The sequence below is a fragment of the Peromyscus maniculatus genome, chromosome 12, assembly GCF_049852395.1.
Source record: "Peromyscus maniculatus bairdii isolate BWxNUB_F1_BW_parent chromosome 12, HU_Pman_BW_mat_3.1, whole genome shotgun sequence".
NCBI lineage: Eukaryota > Metazoa > Chordata > Mammalia > Rodentia > Cricetidae > Peromyscus > Peromyscus maniculatus.
This window is the reverse complement of record NC_134863.1, coordinates 21,540,663-21,563,706: the sequence shown is the minus strand read 5'-3', so window position 1 is coordinate 21,563,706 and position 23,044 is coordinate 21,540,663. Positions and strand designations below refer to the sequence as shown.

Sequence of the window (23,044 nt, the reverse complement as noted above, 5' to 3'; positions counted from 1 at the left end):
TTTTTTTTTTTTTTCTGATTAGCTTAGTTTTCTTCCCTGTGTATTTAGTGTAGACTTTTTCTTGAAGCTGTGTCTAGGTTGGTGACATGTTCATGCCAGGCACATCATCTGCTGCTGAGCTTCAACCTGTGGCCTAGTTGAAGGTTTTCTTTTTTTTTTCTCTCTCTTCCCCCCCTGCATTATTGGTGTGTGTGTGTGTGTGTGTGTGTGTGTGTGTGTGTTCATGTTCGGTTCTCTTCAACTCTCAGGATCAGAAAGCAAACAATCAGGCCTGCATAGCAAGCATCTTCACCCCTTGTGTCATCTTACCCAGAAACAACTTTTTAGGTAAAGTTGAGAGCTGGAGAGATAGCCCAGTGCTTTTGAGCACTGAGTTCTCTTGCATAATATTAGGTTCAATTCTCAGTACCACGTGGCAGATTAGAACTGTCTGTAACTCAGGCCCAGGGATCCTATGTCCTCTCTTTGCCTTCATTGGTATGAGGTATACACATGATGCACAGGTAACATGTGTAAGTAGAATATCCATACACATAATTTTTTTTTAAGTGAAAATCAAGAGGTTCTGACTCTAGTAGCTTAACTAAAGGTGTTGATGATTTCATGGTATGGCTCTCAAATCACATACTGACTAGTACAGCCTATTTTCTACTTAGTGTTCTATTAACCATATCTGAACTCTGTCTAGGCTTGAGAAAAGCTCTCCTGTAGTCCAGGTTGACCTCAAGCTTACTATGTAGCCTAGGCTAGCCTTAAGCTCCTGATTCTTTTGCTTCAATATTCTTGAGTACTGGGATTACAAGTGTATACCCGTGAACACATTTATGTTAGAATAAATATATTTATGTTAATAATTTAGTGTTCACATGTCCTTTGGTAACAATTGCTTTTTTCCTTCTTTTTTTTTTTTTTTTTTAATGGCCCACTTAAAAATGAAAGGAGTATGGGATTTTCTGATTGTTGAGTGTTTTCCTTTTAGGTTTTGGAAGAAGCAACAGAAGAAGAAACAGCACTTCATAACCGGATTATGCCCACTGTGGTTCGTCCTTCCAAACACCTGCTTCCAGAGTCTGCAGCTGCAGGAAACCAAGAAATGGTGTGATGTCACTTGAACTCTAGTTTGGAAGTACCTCTAGGAGAGGGCTCGGGTGTCTTAATCCATGCAGATACACATGCTTTAACCGAGCGTATCAGAAAGGTTACCCCTGATGTGTTCCAGGCACTCTGTAACATGTTGCAATTTATTTCCCAGTGCCCTCTGTCCTTCGCCACTTACACGTGTGATGATAGTCAGTCTTTTTAGTATGCATCCGTATTCCTAGAATTGCATACAAAGAATTTATAAAAAGGCACTCTTAGTAGTTTTACTCTTAGATGAATTTTTAAGTGTTCCTCTCATTTATTTTAGCATTTAATGTGTCAGTGTCTTTATGAAAAGAATACTATTTCCCAACTTATCCCCACTCTCCAATGCAAGGAACTGAAGCCTGGGTCAAATGCTTTCTGCCCGGGTGGTCATACCATGAAGCTACACCATGACAGCATTCCTTTTTCATGGGTGGTGCTGGAGAGGGCCTCTTAGGCTCTGACTTACTCGGAGTTGCTTGTTACTTCCTAAATGTATTTTGTGGATGTTTTAGTTTTTCCAGCTGGTATATATTAATCTGTACTTATTCTCTTGTTTTTAGGAGCTGTTTGAACTTCCAGTAAGTGAAGATGCTTTCTTCTTAGATAAGTACATTTGCTTTTATTCTTAAAGAATACTAAGTCCTTTGTGCCTTTTTTGAAATTAAATAGGCTGTTTATGAGATAGGAATTGTCCGGCAGTTCCCATTTTCTTCTGCTTTACAACGGATGAGTGTGGTTGCAAGGGTTCTAGGTGACAAGAAAATGGACGCCTACATGAAAGGAGCCCCTGAGGTCATTGCCAGTCTTTGTAAACCCGAAACAGGTAAGGGGATGACTAGGCTCTGGGTAAAACTGACGTTTATAGGAACTTACACTAGCAATTCTAAAATTAATTTCCTCTTCTTTTTAAAAGTTCCAGTTGATTTTGATAAAGTTCTAGAAGATTACACCAAACAAGGCTTCCGTGTGATTGCTCTCGCCCACAGGAAACTGGAGTCCAAACTGACATGGCACAAAGTACAGCACGTTAGTAGGTAAGGCCGAAGGGCTCTCCTACAGCTCCCATAATGCCTCTAAGTCATGTGCAGTAATGACATGTGGTTATGGATTTATTAAAGCTTGAATGTGTGAAATGTGTGTATTGTAGCTTTGTTGGTGTTTGAGGTGAAACTATGGGTTTTTTCCCCTTTCATTCGATATTGCTCTTTTTGGTTTGTTTTTCAAGTTTCTTTGTGTAGTCCTGGCTATCCTGGAATTTACTGTGTAGACCAGGCTTGCCTGGAACTCTGCCTGCCTCTGCCTCCCAATGCTGGGATTAAATCGTGTACCACCACACCCCACTCTATTGATGTGTGTGTGTGTGTGTGTGTGTGTTTATGTTCCTGAAATAATTGTTTTCTTTAGAAGTCCGAAAGCACTTGTAGTTTGTGAAATTGTTACCAGATCTGTTTTTTTTTTATTTTGATTTTTAAGTTATCTGTATGTCTGTGGGTTTGCATATGTGAGTGCCGTGTCCATGGATGCCCGAAGTGAGTGTTGATCCCCTTGAGGCAGAGTTACAGGCAGTTGTGAGCTGCCTGATGTCGTCGGTACTGGGAACTGAATTTGGTTGGGTCCCCCTTTGAAAAGTAGGACCATGTGCTCTTAACCACTGAAACTCCCTCCAGCCTCTTACCAGATTTTTACCATGTGCCAAGCATGTTCTAGGAGCAGTAAATGATTCTACTGTTTATTATTCCTAAAGCCACCCAGTGGGAACCAAAGATAAATTTGGCAGTTAGTATCATGAATCATAGTAGCTGCTATTCTTTCTCTCCCATTTTGTCGGATAACATTGCTGACAACCTTTTCTTTTCCTGTATAAATACAGCTTTATATTTGACTTAGTTCTTTTTCCTGTGGCTACAATAATAAAGTCCTCTGACAAAGCAATGTAAGGAAGAAGGATTTCTTTGAGCTCACAGTTGAAGGTGTAGTCATTATGGTAGGGCAGGGCAGTCACGGCAGTGGGAGCTTGAAGCATCTATCTAGTTCCATCCCAGTTGGGAGACACAAGTGTTCATACATGCTGTTGCTCATCTCTTTTTCTCCATATCTGCAGTCTAGGATCCTAGCCAGAGATTGGTACCACCTACGGTGGGTAGGTCTTCCCACCTGAGCATAATCAACAAGATACCCCCACCCCCCCCCACACACACACACAGACATGCCCAGAGCCCTGTCTCCAGTTGATCCTAGGTTATTGTCAGCTTGACAGCTGTTACCAGCCATCCTGCCCTTCTCTGGTTCTGGACTTAGCCTTTAAGGGCAGTGCTTTTGTTAATATTTCAGGCTGTTTTAGTATTTTGTAAGCAGGAAGGAATATAGTTTGTCCTGATACTTCTGCCTGTTTTGGAGATCTGAACATAAATATACTAAAAAACAAAAAAACAGAGCAAGGGGGCTGGAGCTGGGCTCAGAAGTTAACAAACAGCACTGGCTGCTTTTCCAGAGAGCCTGCGTTTGGTTTCTAGCACATATGGTGGCTCAGGACAACCATGACCCCAGTAGGGGATCCAGCATCTTCGTCTGACTTCTGTGGGCACCAGGCATAACACAGTCATACATGCAGGAAAAGCACATATATACAAAAACCAAAACCTAGTGAACTGATACACAAATCACACTGAAAACCATGGGTATGTCCTCATTCCAGAAAAGGACACATTAGTCTGATAATGTCACTTTTTGCCATTGTCCCCCTTAAAGACTAATTGTTCAGTCACCTATAGTTCTTAAGTCTGTCATATTGAGTGAGCTTTCCATTCCCTTGAATGGGTGTTTCTTTTAATCAGAGTACCCTATCCCTCCTTGTTAACTTTGTCTGTTCTCTTCCTTTAGACCGTCTCTGTGTTTTGCCTTAAGGGAACAGATTTTTACCATTCTCTTATTATTTAAACCTTTACATTTTAGAGTTGTTAAGTTCGTTGGAGTGCAAGATAGCCATGACATTTGGCATTAGTAAGATCATGACTTAGGAAATCAGCTGAATCCAGAATTGAGAGCCCAATGGGAGACTAACTGGTCAATGCTTACTAACCTGGTACTTTCACATTGTTTCAACTGTGTTTTGAACACAGTCAGATCTCAAGGGTCCCCCTCCCTCTTTCCCCTGCATTGTCTTTACCGTTTGTTATGAATTAAGTATTTGAAAGACGGTTAGGTTTCATGGATAACAATTGTTAAGTAATAATAATTCATTATGGTTGAAATTGTCCATATTGTATGTGTGCTTGGGTCTCCGTGTTTGTAGGCCAGAGGTCAGTGGTAGGCATTTTCTCTACTACATTCCACTTTGGTTTTTGAGGACAGTCAGTCAGTCTCTCACTAAACCCGGAACTCCCCAGTTCACCAGTACTAACTGGCTCGCAAGCTTCAGGGGTCCCCCTGTCTGCTTCCCCAGCACTAGGCTTACACGTGTGCACTACCAAGCCTGACTTTTTACATGTGTGCTGGGAATTCGGATCAGATCTTCGTGCTTTCGTGGCAAGCACTTTCCTGGCTGAGCTATACCTCATCCCTGTTGTTGATAAATCACTTGGTGATTTCACACCTGAATTTTTAGTTGGAAACTTAAGGCCTTCTTTCCCAGTTGATTAAAACTGTGTCCATGGTATAGTTTTGATAGCTTGAGACTTAGTAGTCAAGACACAGTCACAATTATGTTCTTTGAACAGACTTGGTCACCACGATAATGCTAAAGAATGTTTTTACAAACGTCTATTAGAGAAATGTCTTTATATCTGACCTAGGGATATGCACCAGCATAGCAGATAATCAGTTATTGAAAGAGTAGCATTCTGATAACTCTTGGTTATCACTATTCTAAAAGATACATCTATGCACTGAGCAGATCTCATTGGTACTGCTGGTGGTTATTTTTATCATATTGCTAAGATAAAAGATTGCATTTTGTAGATGATTAAGACTTAATGAATCCATCGTAGGTATAGCTAATATACTTCTGGTATAGCTCTTGGTGTGCCCTCCTCCCTTAGCATTTAAATTTGGCTATATTTCATGAAGGACACAGATTTGTGCTTTTATCCATTTGTATAAAATATTAGTATGCCTTAGTGGCAGAACCGATTAATGTTTACAAAGATGATCTTTGAATTTCATATCAAGTTAATTTTTATTTCATTATATTAAAACATTGCTTGGAAATTATTTTTGAGATTTAAGTTTTTGGAGATAGTGAACTTGTACATATAAATGTGGTTCATTCAGCATGTTTTAAAGATATTTTAGATTTATGTATTTTAGATTGCTGTCAATCTTTAGTCCAAACTAAACCGTTGTGTATTAATTCTTCAGAGATGCCGTTGAAAACAACATGGATTTTATGGGGTTGATTATAATGCAGAACAAATTAAAGCAGGAAACCCCTGCAGTACTTGAAGATTTGCATAAAGCCAACATTCGAACTGTCATGGTCACAGGTGAGTGTGATCTGGAGCTCAAGTTGTGTGTCATTTATATGAACACATTATTTAGTGGCTCTACCATGTATTGTCCTATTTCAACTCTACATAATTTTCCAAGGTAATAAGATGACCATAATCCTTGCTTTGATTTCTAACAAAACCTGTTTATAGAAAATATAAAGGAGGAACTGAAACATTTTAATTCTGTTCCTTTTGATTCTGTTTCCTGTACCACGAGTTGTACATTGCCTTGTGTGAGTTATCTGTAAATGTTTCTTGTGCTATAATATAAAATCCTGAGGAATAAGTGCATGCCTTGTTCATTTTGGGGATTGTTTGTAGTTTTAATATTGACATATAAATAGAAAGTGATTACCAGGTGTTTGTCAGAATTAAGATTAGAATTTTTAAAATTGCACTTCTCTTCCGTATTATGGGTTTGTATGTATGTATGTGGATGTCAAGAGAATAGCTTGCAGGAGTCAGTTCCGCTTCCATGTGAGAGCTGGGACTCACCCTTGGGTTACCAGGCTGGCAGCAGAGCTCCTTTTCCAGCTGAGCCAGCTTGTGGGGCCTCTTTATTCTCGGTCTGTTCTGCCAGCCATAGGCACTGTAGGAGATGCCTAGTACTCGTTCCTCACATCCATGTTTCCTGTTCAACCTTAATGTGTTTTAAATATTTCGGAAAATTAGGTGATAACATGTTGACAGCTGTCTCTGTGGCCAGAGACTGTGGGATGATTCTACCTCAGGATAAAGTTATTATTGCTGAAGCATTACCTCCAAAGGATGGGAAAGTGGCCAAGATCAATTGGCATTATGCAGACTCCCTGACACAGTGTAGTGAATCATCAGCAATTGACTCAGAGGTAAGATTTATATTGTCGTTTTAAATTGGCTTATTTGAATTTAGTCAGGAAAAAAAAAGATGGTACAGGAAAACCCAATATTAACAAAAACTAAATGAAAATAGACTTAAGGACTATCACTCCAGAGATTCTGATGCATTAGCATAAGAATCTGAATGTTTAAATTTTTATATTTAGTCAAAATTGAGAACCATAGTTTGAAAGTGTAAGAATCCAAAATACCCGGTTTAATCATAATCAGTAGTAAACGATCCAGGTAGTCCGTAAAAATGCAATTCTTAGTCTGGTAAAATGCAATTCTTAGTCTGGTGCACACCTTTAATCCCAGCATTCAGGAAGGCAGACGCATGAGGATCTCTGTAAGTTGGAGGCCAGCCTGGTCTACAGAGCGAGTTCCAGCATAGCCAGAGCTACACAGAGAAACCCTGTCTGGAAAAAACAAAAACAAAAAAAGCAGTTCTCAGATCACTTCAAAGTGAAGCTGATCTTGTCTTCACCTCTTTAGTGACGAGATTATAGGTGTACTGCCTATAATCATAGTTTTTCTTTCTTTTTTCTTTTTTTAAATGAAGATTCTAGGTAACCTTAATATTGATTTTTCCTTTTTGAATAAATGGTTTTTGTTTTTGTTTTGTTGTTGTTGCTGTTGTCATTGTTGGTGTGTGTGTGTGTGTGTGTGTGTGTGTGTGTGTGGTGTGTGTTTGCTTTTGTTTTCTTTCAAGACAGGTTTTCTCTGTGTAGCCCTGGCTGTCCTGGGACTCCCTCTGTAGACCAGGCTGGCCTCGCACTCAGAGATCTGACTGCCTCTGCCTCCTGAGTGCTGGGATTAAAGGTGTGTGGCACCCCCCAGCAAATCCTAAGATTTTAATGATATGTATAATGTATAACATGAAAGAATCCAATCGTGGGATAAATATATTGAGCATAAGAACTATTTTTCTTCGTATGACCGCCTGAATATTGCTCTGAATGTCTCATGTACAGGATATTCCAATTAAACTTGCCCGTGATAGCTTAGAGGATCTTCAGTTTACTCGCTTTCATTTTGCAATGAATGGAAAGTCATTTTCAGTGATACTGGAACATTTTCAAGACCTTGTTCCTAAGGTAAGTAGTACTGTGAACTCATGGATGGTTTCATGAGCTTACCGTGAATGGCATTTTAACGATTTGTGTACTTTTTCTAGTTGATGCTGCATGGCACCGTGTTTGCGCGAATGGCGCCGGATCAGAAGACACAACTGGTAGAAGCATTGCAGAATGTAGAGTACGTAGTCATGGACTTCCACGGTTTCTTGGTCATCCCCCCCATGAATTGTAATTTCATTTTCAAATTCGGAATAGTAATTCATATTTCTTATGTATAAGTTTAGCATCCTTAATCCAAACAAATCTGAAATGCTTCAAAATCTGAAACTTTTTAAGTGTCAGAATAGAATTCGAAGCAAACATTCCAAAATATGAAAAACTCCAAAAATCTGAAATACTTCTTATAACAGATGAGATGTGATGTGTGCGTTTGTGCGTGCGTGCGTGCGTGCGTGCGTGCGTGCGTGCGTGCGAGCGAGTGTGCGAGTGTGCAGAATTGATACCTATAAGATAGGTAAGAACTTTATGGGTTTTGCTTTTGTTTTTTTTTGTTTTTTGTTTTTTTTTTTCTTCGAGACAGGGTCTCTCCGTGTTGTTTTGGTGCCTGTCCTGGATCTCGTTCTGTAGACCAGGCTGGCCTTGTACTAACAGAGATCCCCCTGCCTCTGCCTCCCGAGGGCTGGGATTAAAGGTGTGCGCCACCACCGCCCGGCGAACTTGATGTTTTTAAAACAAGCTCACCTGCATGTTTGTCTAGCTGAAGTAAATATCCACAGTGCTTTCTTAAGGTTATACCTACACGAAGATCATTACTTTGGTGCTCTTTCCATTGAAGTTCATGTATGTGCTTATAATTTGTTATAAGCAAGCCCCATTCACTCCCGGTTCCCTCCAAACCCCCCATCTCTCCTTCCACTTCTCCCTCCTAGGCTCATTGGGTTCTTTGTTCCTTTCTTCAACCTACTCAGTCCACTTAGTGCTACTTGTATATGTGTGGCTGTATAGTGAACGAAGTGACTTTATAATTTGACTTTTGGGATATTTTTGTTTTGAGGACAGGGTCTTAGCTAGCCTTGAACTCTTGATCCTCCCAAGTTCTGGGTTCACAGGTTCACACAAATGCACTTGGTTCCTGGCTCTGGAGTTTTAGTAACCAGTAATGTTTGAACTTTTTAAGGGAGAAGTCTTCACTCATAACACAAGTGTGTTCCACCGTATACAGGCTGAAGCCTTTTGCTCCACAGGTCAGGAAATCAAGACACCAGAACCATTTGTTCATGTACACACAGAAATAAGTTGCTCAGCTCTTTCTGGTTTTAGCCCAGTGTGCTGTCAGTAGACTGTCCTGTCTGGGATCGTCTAGTGTGTGAACTCATTACCCGTTAGCTCTCTGTGACTCTGTGCTGGAGAACCCACTGCTTTATATGTGAATTGTAATAAAATCTTAACCTTTTTTTTCCTTAGTTATTTTGTTGGGATGTGCGGTGATGGTGCAAATGATTGTGGTGTAAGTAAAGTTTTTCTGGGTTTTTATTGTGATTCTTTTTTTAGCCTGGGTTACAGTCACAAAATTTAATCAGTTTTCTTGAAACAATTAGGCTTTGAAGAGGGCACATGGTGGTATTTCCTTGTCTGAGCTTGAAGCTTCTGTGGCATCTCCCTTTACTTCTAAGACACCTAGTATTTCCTGCGTGCCAAACCTCATCAGGTAATGGAGATTGGGATCTTTCTTTCTCTCTCTATTTTTCTCCCCCCACCCCTTTTGTGGTTTTTTTGTTTGTTTGTTTTTTGTTTTGAGGAGACCTTAATAAAAGGCCTATGTGTTTTGCCTGTGTGGAAGTCTGCACACCGCTACCATGTGTGTGCTTGATGTCCAAGCAGACCAGAAAAAGAGCATCTGGAGCCCTGGAACTAGGGTCCGGTCAGCTGTGAGTTGCCATGTGGGTGCTGGAATCAAGCGCTGGATCCTCTGGAAGAACAGCCAGTGCTCTTAACTGCTAAACCATCTCTCCAGCCCCCTTAGCCCGCGTGCACCCCCTTAGCACCTGCTCTGTGTTTTGAGATGGGATCCCACTTTGGGTACTGACTGGCCAGGAATTCACTATGTAGCCTGAATGGCCTTGAACTTGTATGATCCTCCATTCTCGGCCTCCCTAGTGGCTATGAATGAATACAGATGTGAGGGCTAGCATTCCTGGCTTGAGGTTTTATAATTTTGTTCTAGCTTGTACTTAAAATATAATAGGGTAAATTATCATAAAGTGCAATATAAACTTGTTAAAATGTTCAGCATTGTATTTGACCTATAACAGATTGATGCTTTTTGTGTGGTGGCATAATTTTTTTGGTATCCCAGAACTTCATTGTAGCTGTGAGTGTTGATGTTGGTTTGTCATGGAATTGTGTTCTGAAGGACAAGCTTAAGGAGCTGTTGATCTCATGCCAACATTTCTATTCGCAGGGAAGGCCGTGCTGCTTTAATGACGTCTTTCTGTGTGTTTAAATTCATGGCATTATACAGCATCATACAGTACTTCAGTGTTACTCTCCTGTATTCTGTGAGTACCAGTAGTGCACACACATGGTCTTAATGGTCAGGCACCAAAGGTATTGGGCATGTGTCATTGATCTTGAATACATTGATTGAACCTGAAACTTACGAAGTGTGTGTAAAATCACCGTGTATTAATGGAGTTGAATAGCAGTGCCATTAATTTGGGGTGCATGTTTGTTCCTTAAAGCCTGCACCCATGGCTACAGCTTTGTGGGGAAGAAATGCTGATTTTGTTCTTTTTACTCTGTAGTACAGATTGGTTTTGTTTGTGTTGGACAGGATTTCATGTTTGTAGGCTAGTCTCAAATTCATTATGTGGTTGAGGACGGCCTTGAAGTCTAAAGATGTATGCCTTCTGTGTTACAGTCACAGTTGTAGTTAACTTTGCTGTGCCTTTACAGAAAAAGAAAGACATTTCAGTAGTAGTTGATAGACCTTTATGAATTTGGAGAAGAATGTCACAGTAGTTACGATAGGTTACTACTATGACATATATAATAGACTATGATTGACATGATCTCACTGTAGAGTTCCTACTAATTGACACGAACATCCTAAAGGTATCTCTGAACATTCCCTTTTTACTATTTACAGAGTGTATCAGGAGGGAAGACATAAGTATGAAGAAACTTAAAGATACCGACATTTGAGAACACTGAGGATTAGAATGTTGAATATTTTAAAGTTAAGCTTTTTGTACTAACATTTGGCCAAAGTTATCTAAATGATTGTTATTGTTATTAATTTCAAAGGCAAACGTGTTTCAGTTTTTAAGCAGGTTTAAGTATCATTTTGAAGGTGTCATTCTTGGGGAAAAACAAGATTATAGCCTGGCAAAGTGCTATGAAAACACTCTTAAACGTTCACAATTGCTATTTTAGATCCTGAGTAACCTGGGAGACTTTCAGTTTCTCTTCATTGACCTGGCAATCATTTTGGTAGTGGTATTTACAAGTAAGTATTTAGCTAATTTTCATGAGTTCAAAGCATATGAAAATTTGAAATTATTTATTAAGTTTTGGTAAATTTGTATCAGCTATTATAAGTAGCTTATCCTGCTCCAGTTTTCCTGTGTATGTTTTATTACTGGTTGTTTATATTTTGCCTAATCTGTTTTCTAGACTGGAAGTGAGTTATAATCCTGACTCAAATTTTATGTATTTTTTTTTTAATCTCTTTTTTTTAAACCTTCAGAATGAATTTCTTTGCACCACAGAGGCCATCAAATACTAACTGCTTACAGTCCCCTTCTTGCTTGGTTAGAAAATGAGGAGAGGATCCTCTGTCAGCCAGTATGGATTTGATCCTTGGTGCATTATCTTACTCTCTTTTTTCTTCTCTACTGAAGTAGATTTTTCTTTCATACAGTATGTCCCAAACACAGTTGGCCCTACTTCCACTGCTAGCTCCCTCCCACCTCTCCTCTCCCCCAGATTCATTCCCACTCCATTTCCTTTTCAGAAAAGAGCAGGCTTCCACAGGACAGCAGCCAAACAAGACAGAACAAGATATAATAAAGCCCTTTATTAGGCTGGACAAGGCAACCAATAGGAGGAAAAGATTCTCAAGAGCAGACAAAAGAGTCAGAGATACTCCCACTCCACCTCTTAGGAGTCCCACAAAAGCACCAAGCTAACAGCCATAACCTATATGCAGAGGACCTGGTGAAGACCAGTCCTTACTGTTTCAGTCTCTGTGAGCCCATGTAGCCCTGCTTAGTTGATTTGGTGGGCCATGTTGTCCTGGTGTCCTCCATCCCACAATTTTTCCTTCCCCTTTTACTTGGGGTTCACCCATCCCTGAGGGGAGGGACCTTCAGTTTAGACTCACTCTCTGTATAATGTCTGGCTGTGGGTCTCTGCACCCACTCCCATCTGCTGCCAGAGGAAGCCTCTCTGATGGAGACTGGACAAACTATGAGTATTGCTAGCAGAATATCATTCAGGGATCATTTCATTTCATTGGTCATGTTTGGTCCTACTGTAGGTTCCTGGGCTATCAAGTCTCCAGTTTCTGGCCATCCAAGTAGTGTTGGGCATGGGCTCCCTTCTTTTGGCATGGGCCTCAGGTTGGATCAGTCATTGGTTGGCTGGCCACTCCCACATATTTTGTGCAACAATTCCCCCAGCACATCTTGCAGGTAGGACAGACTGTAGGTGGAGGGTTTTGTGGCTGGATTGGTGTCCAGGTTTCTCTTTCTGCAGCCTACAGAGTACCTTCTCATGTCACAGAGACTAGACCGTCAGGATGAAGGCTCCAAACCTGCACCATCTCATCCTCTCTATGTTCAGTGACCTGAATAGAATTTGTCCTCAGCAGAGGGGCCCTGTTACTAGTTTTGAAAGGGCAACCTCCTGTCCTAGCATCAGCTTGGGTATTTAGGGATCTCCACAGGATCTCCTCAGCCAACAACTCAACCAAAGATGGCCAATTCAGACTTCATATATCCATTACCAGGAGTCCTCACTGGGGTCACTCTGACAGATTCTAGGAAGTTTCCACTGCACCAGGTTTCCACACCATCCCTTAAATGCTTTCTAGTTCCAGCTGTCTCTCCTCGAACTCTCTTCCTCCACCCCATCTCCCCTCTCTACCTGATCACTCTGGCTCCCTGCTCCCACCTTCTGCCCATAAAATCTGCTCTATTTCTCCCTCCCAGGGAGATTCATGCCCCCACCCCACCCCCACCCCCATAGCCTTCTTTACCTAACCTCTCTGAGCCTGTGGATTATAGCTTATCATTTACTTAACAACTGATATCCACTTACAGATGAATACACACCATATTTATCTTTCTGGGTCTGGGTTGCTACCTCACTCAGGATGATTTTTTTTTTTTTTTCTAGTTCCATCTAGAAACAAACACCCAGGCTGTGCAAATTTCATGATGTCGTTTTGTTTTACGCCTCTGAGTAATACTCCATTGTCTTTATGTACCCCATTTTCTTTTATCTATTCAGTTGAGGGACATCTAGGGTTGTTTCCAGTTTCTGGCTATTGTGAATAAAGCCATAATGAGCATAGTTGATTAAGTCTCCTTGTGGTATGATGGAGCATACTTTGGGTATATGCCAAAGAGTAGTCTATACAGATTTAACTCAGTCCCTATCAAAATGCCAACACAATTCTTTACAAACCTTGAAAGATTAATTCTTAACTTCATATGAAAACAAAAACCCAGGATAGCCAAAACAGTTGGCTGAACGAAAAGGAATTGCTCGAGCTATCACTGACCCTGATGTCGAGTTGTACTACAGAGCTAAAGTAATAACAATTGTGTGGGATTGGCATAAAAACAGACATATGCTGATCAATGGAATTGAATCAAAGACCTAGACAGTCGTAAGTCCACATACCTATGGACAGCTTTTTGGTAAAGAAGCCAGAAACACAGATTGTAATAAAGAAAGCATCTTCAACAAACGGTACTGGTCAAACTGGATGTCTATGTGTAAAAGAATGCAAGTGGATTTGTATTTATCTCCCTGCACAAATCTCAGTCCAAGTGGATCTCAATATAAAACCAGATATAGTGAACTGATAGAAGAAAAAGCAGAAAACAGCACTGGATGAATTGTCACAGTAGACAACTTGCTGAACAGAACACCAGTCGTGCAGGAAATCACCAAAATAAACGGACCTCATGACACTGCAAAGTTTCCGTAAGGCAAAGACACTGTCAGTTGGACAGAGACACCCTATGCAATGGGATTTTTTTTTTTAACCAATTCTACATCTGATAGGTGTTTAATACCCAAAATATATAAAGAACTCAAGAAATTAGATATTATAAAACCAAATAATCCAATTCTCAATAGAGGAATTTCAAATGGCTGAGAAACAAAATGTTCGACATCCTTAGCTATCAGGGAAATGCAAATCAAACCTACTTTGAGATTCCATCTTATAGATGTCAGATTGGCTAAAATCAGTAACATAAGGGACAGCTCATGCTGGTGAGGATATTGAGCAAGGGGAACACTTCTCTATTGCTGTTGGGAGTGTAAATTTGTATAGCCACTCAGTATGGCAGTTCCTCAAATCAGACTACCTGTAATTATTGTATTTCTTTCTTTTCTCCCCTACACCTTGGTTTGTGGGCCTCACCCCCCATGTTTTTTTTTTTTTTTTGTGGTACTTGGCACCATTTTTTTAAAAGTAACTTTTCAATAATCAACTGGAAAAATATTCTGAGTAACAAACGTCATCGGTTCTAATGGAGCATGCTCACTTCCATATACTCTTTAGTCCTCATTATTATTTTTATATTTTTATTTTATGTACTTCAGTGTGTGCCTTCATGTGTGTGTATGTGCACCATGAATGTGCCTGGTGCCCATGGAGTGGGAAGAAGGTACTGGATCTCCTGGAACTGGAATTAATGGATGATGTGATTATTGAAAAGCTGGGAACTGAACTTGGCAAAAGCAGCAAGTGCTCTTTAACCACTGAGCCATCTCTCCAGTCTTTAGAGGACAACCTGAGTTAACAGTGCTAAAGCTGGATTTGCCTGACCTATGTTCTTTAAACTCAGGCAATGGTTGTTTTTTTTTTTTTTTTTTAAATAGAATTATTTATTATGTATACAGTGTTCTGCCTGCAGGCCCGAAGAAGGCACCAAATCTCATTATAGATGGTTGTGAGCCACCATGTGGTTGCTGGGAATTGAACTCAGGACCTCTGGGAGAGCAGCCAGTGTTCTTAACCTCTGAGCCATCTCTCCAGCCCCAGGCTATGCAGTTTTGAAGGGATAATACAAGGCTGATGTGTCCTTACAGATTCATCGTGTGCAGAGACACAATGTTAGTTTCACTAGTGTTGGTGATACTAACATCAAGATAAATAATTATTATGGTGTATGACCTGTTAAATTAATAGGAATTCACAAGTCTGTCCATACTGGAAATAAATAAGTACTTGGGAAGTAAGCGAAAGCTGTTGTTTTAAGGAACTTGCTAATTAATATGATATTAATTAATAATACATTTGACCAAGAAGAGATTTTATGAAGATAATTTTATATTTTATGAAGATAATTCTTTGTGGAGAGCTGTCTTGTGCACTGTCAGATACACAGGTAAACCAATGGTTACTGCATATCTTCCATGCTGCCAAAATCCCAACTGCTAGAAGTAGAGCCCTTGTCAAATCTTTTCTGGGGGTGCTAAAATTACCTCTGATGAGAATTATGGAGTTAAAAATGCTTAATAGGGGGCTGGAGAGATGGCTCAGAGGTTAAGAGCACTGACTGCTCTTCCAGAGGTCCTGAGTTCAATTCCCAGCAACCACATGGTGGCTCACAACCATCTGTAATGAGATCTGGTGCCCTCTTCTGGTCTGCAGTCATACATGCTGTATACATAATAAATAAATCTTTAAAAAAAAAATGCTTAATAGATGATAACTAGTTAATGGATAAACAAAATTCTGATAGTGTCAGTGTAACTTTTGACATTAATTATCAAAAGGTAAACAGGAACTTTATAGAGGAAAACTTGGTAGATCCCACATGTTATCACTTGTCCTAATTCTGCTTTGTTACTGTTCTGTTCATACTGCTTCAGACGGTACTAGTAATTTCTTTAAAGGGAAAGCAATTGACTGACTGGGTTTCTATCTCCATGTTTTTGTTACACTATGCTATGGCATACATGGTATGACTTGCACTTATGATCCTCCTGCCTCAGCCTCCCCAGTGCTGGATTACAAGGGTGCCCCACCACACGTTGGTTTACAGTTATTATTTTTACTGGTACTAATGTTTCCCATGAATTTCAGCAAAAAGGTAACTTCTAGAAGCATTTTTGAAATAAGAATAATTTTTTTTTGTATTACAGATTATTTAAATGTGTATGGCATCTGGCTTAAGTGTTTAGAAAATACTTAATGGACAAAACCAGACTCTTAAAAGTTTTATTTGCAGTCAATTTTATTATTTCTTTCTTAGTGGGGAATTTAGACAACAGCTTTTTGTTCTTTCCTTTCAAATACAGTGAGTTTAAATCCCGCCTGGAAGGAACTTGTGGCACAGAGACCACCTTCGGGCCTTATATCCGGGGCACTCCTCTTCTCTGTCTTGTCTCAGATTGTCATCTGCGTTGGATTTCAGTCGCTGGGCTTTTTCTGGGTCAAGCAGTATAAAGTTTGTGATCCGTACTCAGAGTGAGTTGATCAATCCATCATAAAAATTTGTGTTAGGAAGAATGTAAAAAGATGAGCCTTGAAATGTGTATAGAACTTGCCTGCAGCTTGCTTTAAATACCTAATAATTTTTTCCTTTTTGTCATGGTAACTTCTGTCTTTAGGAGAGTGTCTCAGTTTTCTGTTAAGTCAGTACCACAGACCAAGTTATTAAGAAAAGAGACTTATCTCCTGGCTGAGAAATAACATAGACTGTCTTTTTTGATGGAGGTGTTCCTAGGCAGTACCAGACAGCACACAATGAGAGACCTATTTAAACTGGGTTTTATAGCAGACCTTTTCTCATATGCCCCATTCACCTGTGAATTACGTAAATGGATTAATCCACTCATGGGGGCCAAACCCTAATCACTCAGTCTCTTCTTTTAGTATCTCAATGGGGATTAAATCTGTGCCTAAACTTTACAGGGGACAGTTCTAAGACTGTAGTAGAAGGTTTACAGGCAAAGTTCTTCTCATTTCCTGGATATGACCTTAGTATCACTTGATCAGTTTGCCTTGGAGACTTGCTCATCTGTAAAATGAGAACATTGGTATCAATGTCTAAGAGGTATAATGTCATACTTCCAGCTTTTCTACCCCAAGTTGAAGAATTCAATTTCTGAAAAGAATATTATGTGTTTTGTTTTTTGGGTTTTTGTCTTGTTTTGGTTTTTGGTTCTTTTCAAGACAGGGTTTCTTGTGTAGCTTTGCACCTTTCTTGGAGCTTGCTCTGTAGACCAGGCTGGCCTTGAACTCACAGAGATCCGCCTGTCTCTGCCTCCGGAGTGCTGGGATTAAAGGCATGTGCCACCATCACCTGGCAGTATTATCTGTTTATTTGTGAAGTGCTTTTACTGTTAAAAAACTGATTGATGACTCAATTAAATGTGAATAATTTTGTCAACTCTTCAGTTACGAATATTTTACTTTACTCTGTTGAGATTATCATTGAAATTTTTAGAAAATTTAAAAATATTACTGTTTCGTATGTATATAGGCATTGCCCATGAAAAGGAATGGGCAAAATTATCTTGAGTCTTTCTAGAGTCCATTTACACAGAGGCATAACATTTATCAATGTTCATTGCTGTAACATTACTAATTGTGTATGTCCAACAACATTAAGCTGTAACTAAAAACATCGGTTGTTATCTTGGTGCCAGTGCTCGGCCAGACATTAGCACAAGTCTTCCTACTTAGCCCTTATGGCATAACCCCCAAAGAAGTGCAAATCCCAGGTGAAGAAGTGGTGTCAGTGTGTTAAATAGATACTATATCCCCCGTTATCATGGGTTGATGCTAAAAGTGGGAGCACTAAAGGTAGACCTGTGGCCCATTTACATTCAATGTACTAAAATTACAAAAATTACAAAAAATTATTTGATTATAATTTTAGTTGATTGGAATATCTAGAAAAAGGGGAAAGAGAAGAAACAACTTTTCTGCCTGTCTTCTGTGTTGCTGCTGTTGCGTCTTTGGCTATAAATAGCATTGTACTTTTTGTATTGTTGTGATTTAAGGCTTCTATATAACACTGGTCTCTTGGGAAGATGCTGCTGCATTCCTAATAGACTCTTTGTGTGTTCCAGTGTATGTAATACAACAAGAAGCGCGTGTTGGAACTCGTCACATTTGTTCAATGGAACTGAACTCGATACATGTAAAATACAAAATTATGAAAATACCACAGTGTTTTTTATCTCCAGTTTCCAGTACCTCACAGTGGCGGTTGCCTTTTCAAAAGGAAAACCATTCAGGCAACCTTGCTACAAGAATTGTAAGTATTACATCATGATTCTACTTAGCTACATAGTCAGACCCTGCCTCAAAAATAAATTCATTCATTCATACATACATACATACATACATACATACATACAGGAATAAAATCAATGAAGACTTTTAACTGGTAACCTCTTCACAGATGGACAAGATTTTAGTGCTTTGAATGTTTGCTGTCCTCTCTTCACTTTCATGAGCATTCCTATGCCTAAGTTTAAAAATGAACGTGACAGCCGGTTTGCATAGCCTCTTACTTGGCCCTTTCCTTTCTGTGAGTGAGTCCAGAGAGTTAGAATTGGAATCAGGAACCTGTGGAGGCTCTCAGGCAGGCAGTGGGTATGCTGTCCTTTTGGCTCTTCCCTTTCTGTGAGTGAGTCCAGAGTTAGAATTGGGATCAGGAACCTGTGGAGGCTCTCAGGCAGGCAGTGGGTATGCTGTCCTTTTGGCTCTTCCCTTTCTGTGAGTGAGTCCAGAGTTAGAATTGGGATCAGGAACCTGTGGAGGCTCTCAGGCAGGCAGTGGGTGTGTTGTCCTTTTGGCTCTTCCCTTTCTGTGAGTGAGTCCAGAGTTAGAATTGGGATCAGGAACCTGTGGAGGCTCTCAGGCAGGCAGTGGGTGTGTTGTCCTTTTGGCTCTTCCCTTTCTGTGAGTGAGTCCAGAGTTAGAATTGGGATCAGGAACCTGTGGAGGCTCTCAGGCAGGCAGTGGGTGTGTTGTCCTTTTGGCTCTTCCCTTTCTGTGAGTGAGTCCAGAGTTAGAATTGGGATCAGGAACCTGTGGAGGCTCTCAGGCAGGCAGTGGGGATGTTGTCCTTTTGGCTCTTCCCTTTCTGTGAGTGAGTCCAGAGTTAGGATTGGGATCAGGAACCTGTGGAGGCTCTCAGGCAGGCAGTGGGTATGTTGTCCTTTTGGCTCTTCCCTTTCTGTGAGTGAGTCCAGAGTTAGGATTGGGATCAGGAACCTGTGGAGGCTCTCAGGCAGGCAGTGGGGATGTTGTCCTTTTGGCTCTTCCCTTTCTGTGAGTGAGTCCAGAGTTAGGATTGGGATCAGGAACCTGTGGAGGCTCTCAGGCAGGCAGTGGGGATGCTGTCCTTTTGGCCCTCTCCTTTCTGTGAGTGAGTCCAGAGTTAGGATTGGGATCAGGAACCTGTGGAGGCTCTCAGGCAGGCAGTGGGGATGTTGTCCTTTTGGCTCTTCGACACAGTACCAGCTGCTTTTTTCTTTTACTTAAACTGCTGTGGTCAGTGTCTCTGGAATTCCTAATTTTTAGTTACCTTTGCTTCCTACCACAAAAGTGGCCAATGGCAAAGAGGTCTGCGTCTGTTTTATAGATAATAACGTAAATGACAAAAATTAGACCTTAACAACTTGGTGTTACATGTTAGTTGCTAGCTTTGAAAAATTGAAAACGGGACCAGTGAGATGGCTTAGCAGGTAAAGGCTCTTGTCCTGCCTGAAAAGCTTGACCTAAGTTCAGTCCTTGGAACCGACATAAAAGTGTAAGGAGAGACTCATCTACATGGAGATGGTCTGTGACTTCCACATATGGGCCATGGCACATATGCCCATTCACACATACAGTAACCATTTTTAAAGTTGCAAACACGAGTTGATGTGGCTTTTGCTATCATGGAGCAAATGGCAGATATTCTTGTGGCCATGAAAAGATGCCATTGTTCCAGTTCAAATGTTGGGTCTAGATTTTAGACATCACAGAAGTAATAATCATTAGACCCTTGTTCTCATTCTGAAGCTGAGCATTTCCACATTCACTATCCAAGTTTGGCCTCATGTGTTTGAACAGGTAACACTGAAACTTGTTTTTTCTTATTATTCGTGTCACTGTGTAACTGTGTAATAGCTACACCGAGACCCACTAGAACCAGGCTGTGGTGTTTAAACAGGACCTTTAGTTTATATGTCACTCTGATTTGTAAAACTAAAGTTCATGTACTAAAAGGTGAACCTTTGGGGGAGGGGAGCCTTTTAGACGAAGGGAGTGGAGTTAATATTAAGTGCTTAAACCTAAGGACTCACCACAAGCTAGGTAGGTACTGTACCGTTGAATTACAGCACCAACTCTCACCCTGTTTGTTTGTTTGTTCACTCACTCACTCACTCACTCACTCACTCACTCACTCACTCACTCACTCACTCATTCATTCATTCATTCATTCATTCATTCATTCATTCATTCATTCATTCTGGTAAGGTCTTGTGCAGCTCAGACTGCATAACCGAGATTACCCCGAGCTTCTGATCTCCTCCTGCCTCCACTTGAGTGCTAGGATTGCAGGTGTTTGCCCCACACCCAGTTTATGTAGCACTAGGGGTCCTACCCTGGGTTTAATACATGCTAGGTAAAGCATTCTTCCAACTGAGCCTCAGCCCCATCCCTTCCCTAATTTTTTTTTTTTTTGAATTAACATTGTATGTGGAAGACAGAGGACAACTTTGACTTAGTTTTCTTGGCAGATTCTGTACTTCAATTCTCCTGCCTCACTCTCCTGAATGCTAAGGTTGCAGGTACAGTGCACTGTGTCCGTTTATTTTTTTCTCTTTTTAGTTACAAAGAGAACTGGTCCTCCAGTTGTTTTCCCATAGGAAAATTAACTGTATTGTTGTAAGGAAATATACTCTACCCTATCTGTACTTAGATTGTTGAGAAAGAGATAGATAGATAGACGGACTGATTGATTGATTGATTGAATCACTCCAAGCAGGGAGTTGTTGCTAGGGCTAAACAGAGAAACCCTGTCTTGAAACCCCATCTCCTCCCCCCCCCCCAAATAAATCTATTACATGATTTGGGAAACTTCAAATTTATCTTCTTGTTTAGCTTCCAATTGATGTCAATAAATGATAACCACTTTATTGTTGACAATGACACTGATTTCTTTTAAATGTTCTGAAATTCTAGTTGAGCAGAAATATAATCCTAAAACTCCTTCATGCAGTAGAGTGTATAGCGGAACCGACGTAGTTAGTTGTCCATATACATCTGCGAGTTTTCCTTCACCCTGTTTTCCTGTCAGTGATGGACATTGCCATTGGAATTCTGGGAACAGTTCTTTCCTAGGACCATTCAGGTGTTCACTAATCAATGTAATATATTACATTTACTTTGAGTTTGTGTTTGTTGCTGTAATTAATATCAGGCTTAGGTGTCAGAGGCAGCCTCTCCTGATTGGTACATTCCCTCCTTTCTGGTTTATTTTCATTTTAAAATGAAACCTACTTTCAGTCTAGCTACACATTTTTAAGGGTAGCACAGTTACGTGTGCACTGTTGTGCTTGGCCATGCTTCCATTTCAAGTACCATGATGATGGACACTTAGTGAAGTCCTAACTGTCATTTCTCACTAGATGGAGCTTCTTTGTTTGAGGCAGGGTCTTAACGTAGCTGAGGGGCGTTGAACGTGTGACCGTCCACCTCCCAGGTTGTGGTATTACAGGTGTGAGCCACCATCCTGGCCGTTTCCGCTTCTGTTAGAGTGTTGCTTGGCCCTTGTAGTTTTTGTTGGTAAAATCTATCCTCTGTTCTTGTCTGAGAAGATGTTAGTATTGAACTGTCGGCATCCCTAGTTCAGAGGCTGCCTATATTTTTCATGTTTAGTTGTCATGCCTTAATTGGTGGGAAGAGTTCAGATAACTTAGCCCTACAAAATAAGGTTGCCTTTTAGAGACAGGTAACTGAGTGAAAGAAAAGAGATCGATAGCTCAGTCCGAAGATGGCAGTTACTGTGGGGAAGGAAACAGGACTAAGAGCATTAAGAGAAGAGTGTACTATGGACAAACCATAGGCGAATGTGTTTGCTCTCTGTATTATTTTGAGTTATCTAGAGGGAATAGGCTGGAAATCCTTTTTTTCAAAAAGATTTGTGTTACAGTAAGTTGGGACATGATTAATGGGCTTTACATATTTTTCCTTTGGAAAACACTGAGACAGTATGTTGCTGTCCAATTTAGGCTAGCCTCAAGCTTTTTGGCCTTGAACTGGTGATCTTCCTGTCCCAGTCCCCCAAATCTTGGGATTGTAGACATGTACCGCCAAACTAACTTATTTTCAGATTGATTTCTAAAAGGGTCTGTAGCCCAGGCTGTCCTGGTACTTACTCATTATGTGGAAGTTCAAGGTCATCCTTGAATATTTGAACCTCCCATCCCACCTCCTGAGTATTGGAATTACAGGAATGTTCCACCATGGCCTGCTCTTTAATTTACATTTTTGAGTATTTAAAAGTATCTACTAAAAAAAAATACTTTTGTTATAACACTATAGCCCTATTTTAGGCGGAAAGATTTGACTTTTAACTCAGTTTCTAACTTAACCCTGTGGGGCCACCCTGCAGTCACCAGCAGCTTGTAATGCTCTGGCCCGTGGCTCTAGTGAAGAGGGTTTGCACTCTAACAGGACTGCTGAATGCTCACTTACTGACCGTCCTAAGAGGACCCAGGAGCTGAGCGTATCCTACTAGACATTCCTACCTCTCTCACCTGAGTACTGGATTTTCCATTCTTGAAGTCTTCAATGATTTTCAAGAAAATGTTTTTATGCTTATTACATAAAATAAAGCCATGTGACATCTACTTTTTTTTTTTTTTTTTTTTTTTTTGGTTTTTCAAGACAGGGTTTCTCTGTGTAGCTTTGCGCCTTTCCTGGAACTCACTTGGTAGCCCAGGCTGGCCTCGAACTCACAGAGATCTGCCTGCCTCTGCCTCCCGAGTGCTAGGATTAAAGGCGTGCACCACCACCGCCCGGCGACATCTACCTTTTTTGAGTAGTACTTAAGACTTATTTTTAAGTGTCTCTGTCTGTATGTCTGTGTTAATTGTATGCAGTGCTCACGGAGGCCAGAAAAGGGCATTAGAGTCTCTGGAGCTGGAGTTAGATGCAGTTGTGCGCTACCGGACGTGGGTGTTGGGAGCAGAATATGTGTCTTGTAGAGGAGCAGCAAGTGCTCAACTGCTTGA

At 40.6% G+C, this 23,044-nt stretch overlaps 1 protein-coding gene across 7 annotated transcripts in view; it reads left to right on the top strand.

The window, feature by feature from the left end:
• The window catches only part of Atp13a3 (ATPase 13A3), a 90,070-nt gene that overhangs the window by 50,438 nt on the left and 16,588 nt on the right, over positions 1-23,044 (top strand). For all 7 annotated transcript variants that reach the window (XR_013043707.1, XM_076548673.1, XM_076548674.1 and 4 more), the window contains 14 exons: positions 980-1,096; positions 1,689-1,706; positions 1,798-1,951; positions 2,042-2,162; positions 5,485-5,609; positions 6,288-6,463; positions 7,448-7,570; positions 7,651-7,730; positions 9,017-9,059; positions 9,151-9,260; positions 10,014-10,110; positions 10,988-11,060; positions 16,100-16,268; positions 17,879-18,066. Coding sequence is in view for 6 of the 7 variants with exons in the window: in XM_076548673.1 (XP_076404788.1) it covers positions 980-1,096; positions 1,689-1,706; positions 1,798-1,951; positions 2,042-2,162; positions 5,485-5,609; positions 6,288-6,463; positions 7,448-7,570; positions 7,651-7,730; positions 9,017-9,059; positions 9,151-9,260; positions 10,014-10,110; positions 10,988-11,060; positions 16,100-16,268; positions 17,879-18,066 (1,594 nt within the window). In the remaining variant the exon portion in view is untranslated. The remainder of the gene's footprint in view (positions 1-979; positions 1,097-1,688; positions 1,707-1,797; positions 1,952-2,041; positions 2,163-5,484; positions 5,610-6,287; positions 6,464-7,447; positions 7,571-7,650; positions 7,731-9,016; positions 9,060-9,150; positions 9,261-10,013; positions 10,111-10,987; positions 11,061-16,099; positions 16,269-17,878; positions 18,067-23,044) is intronic.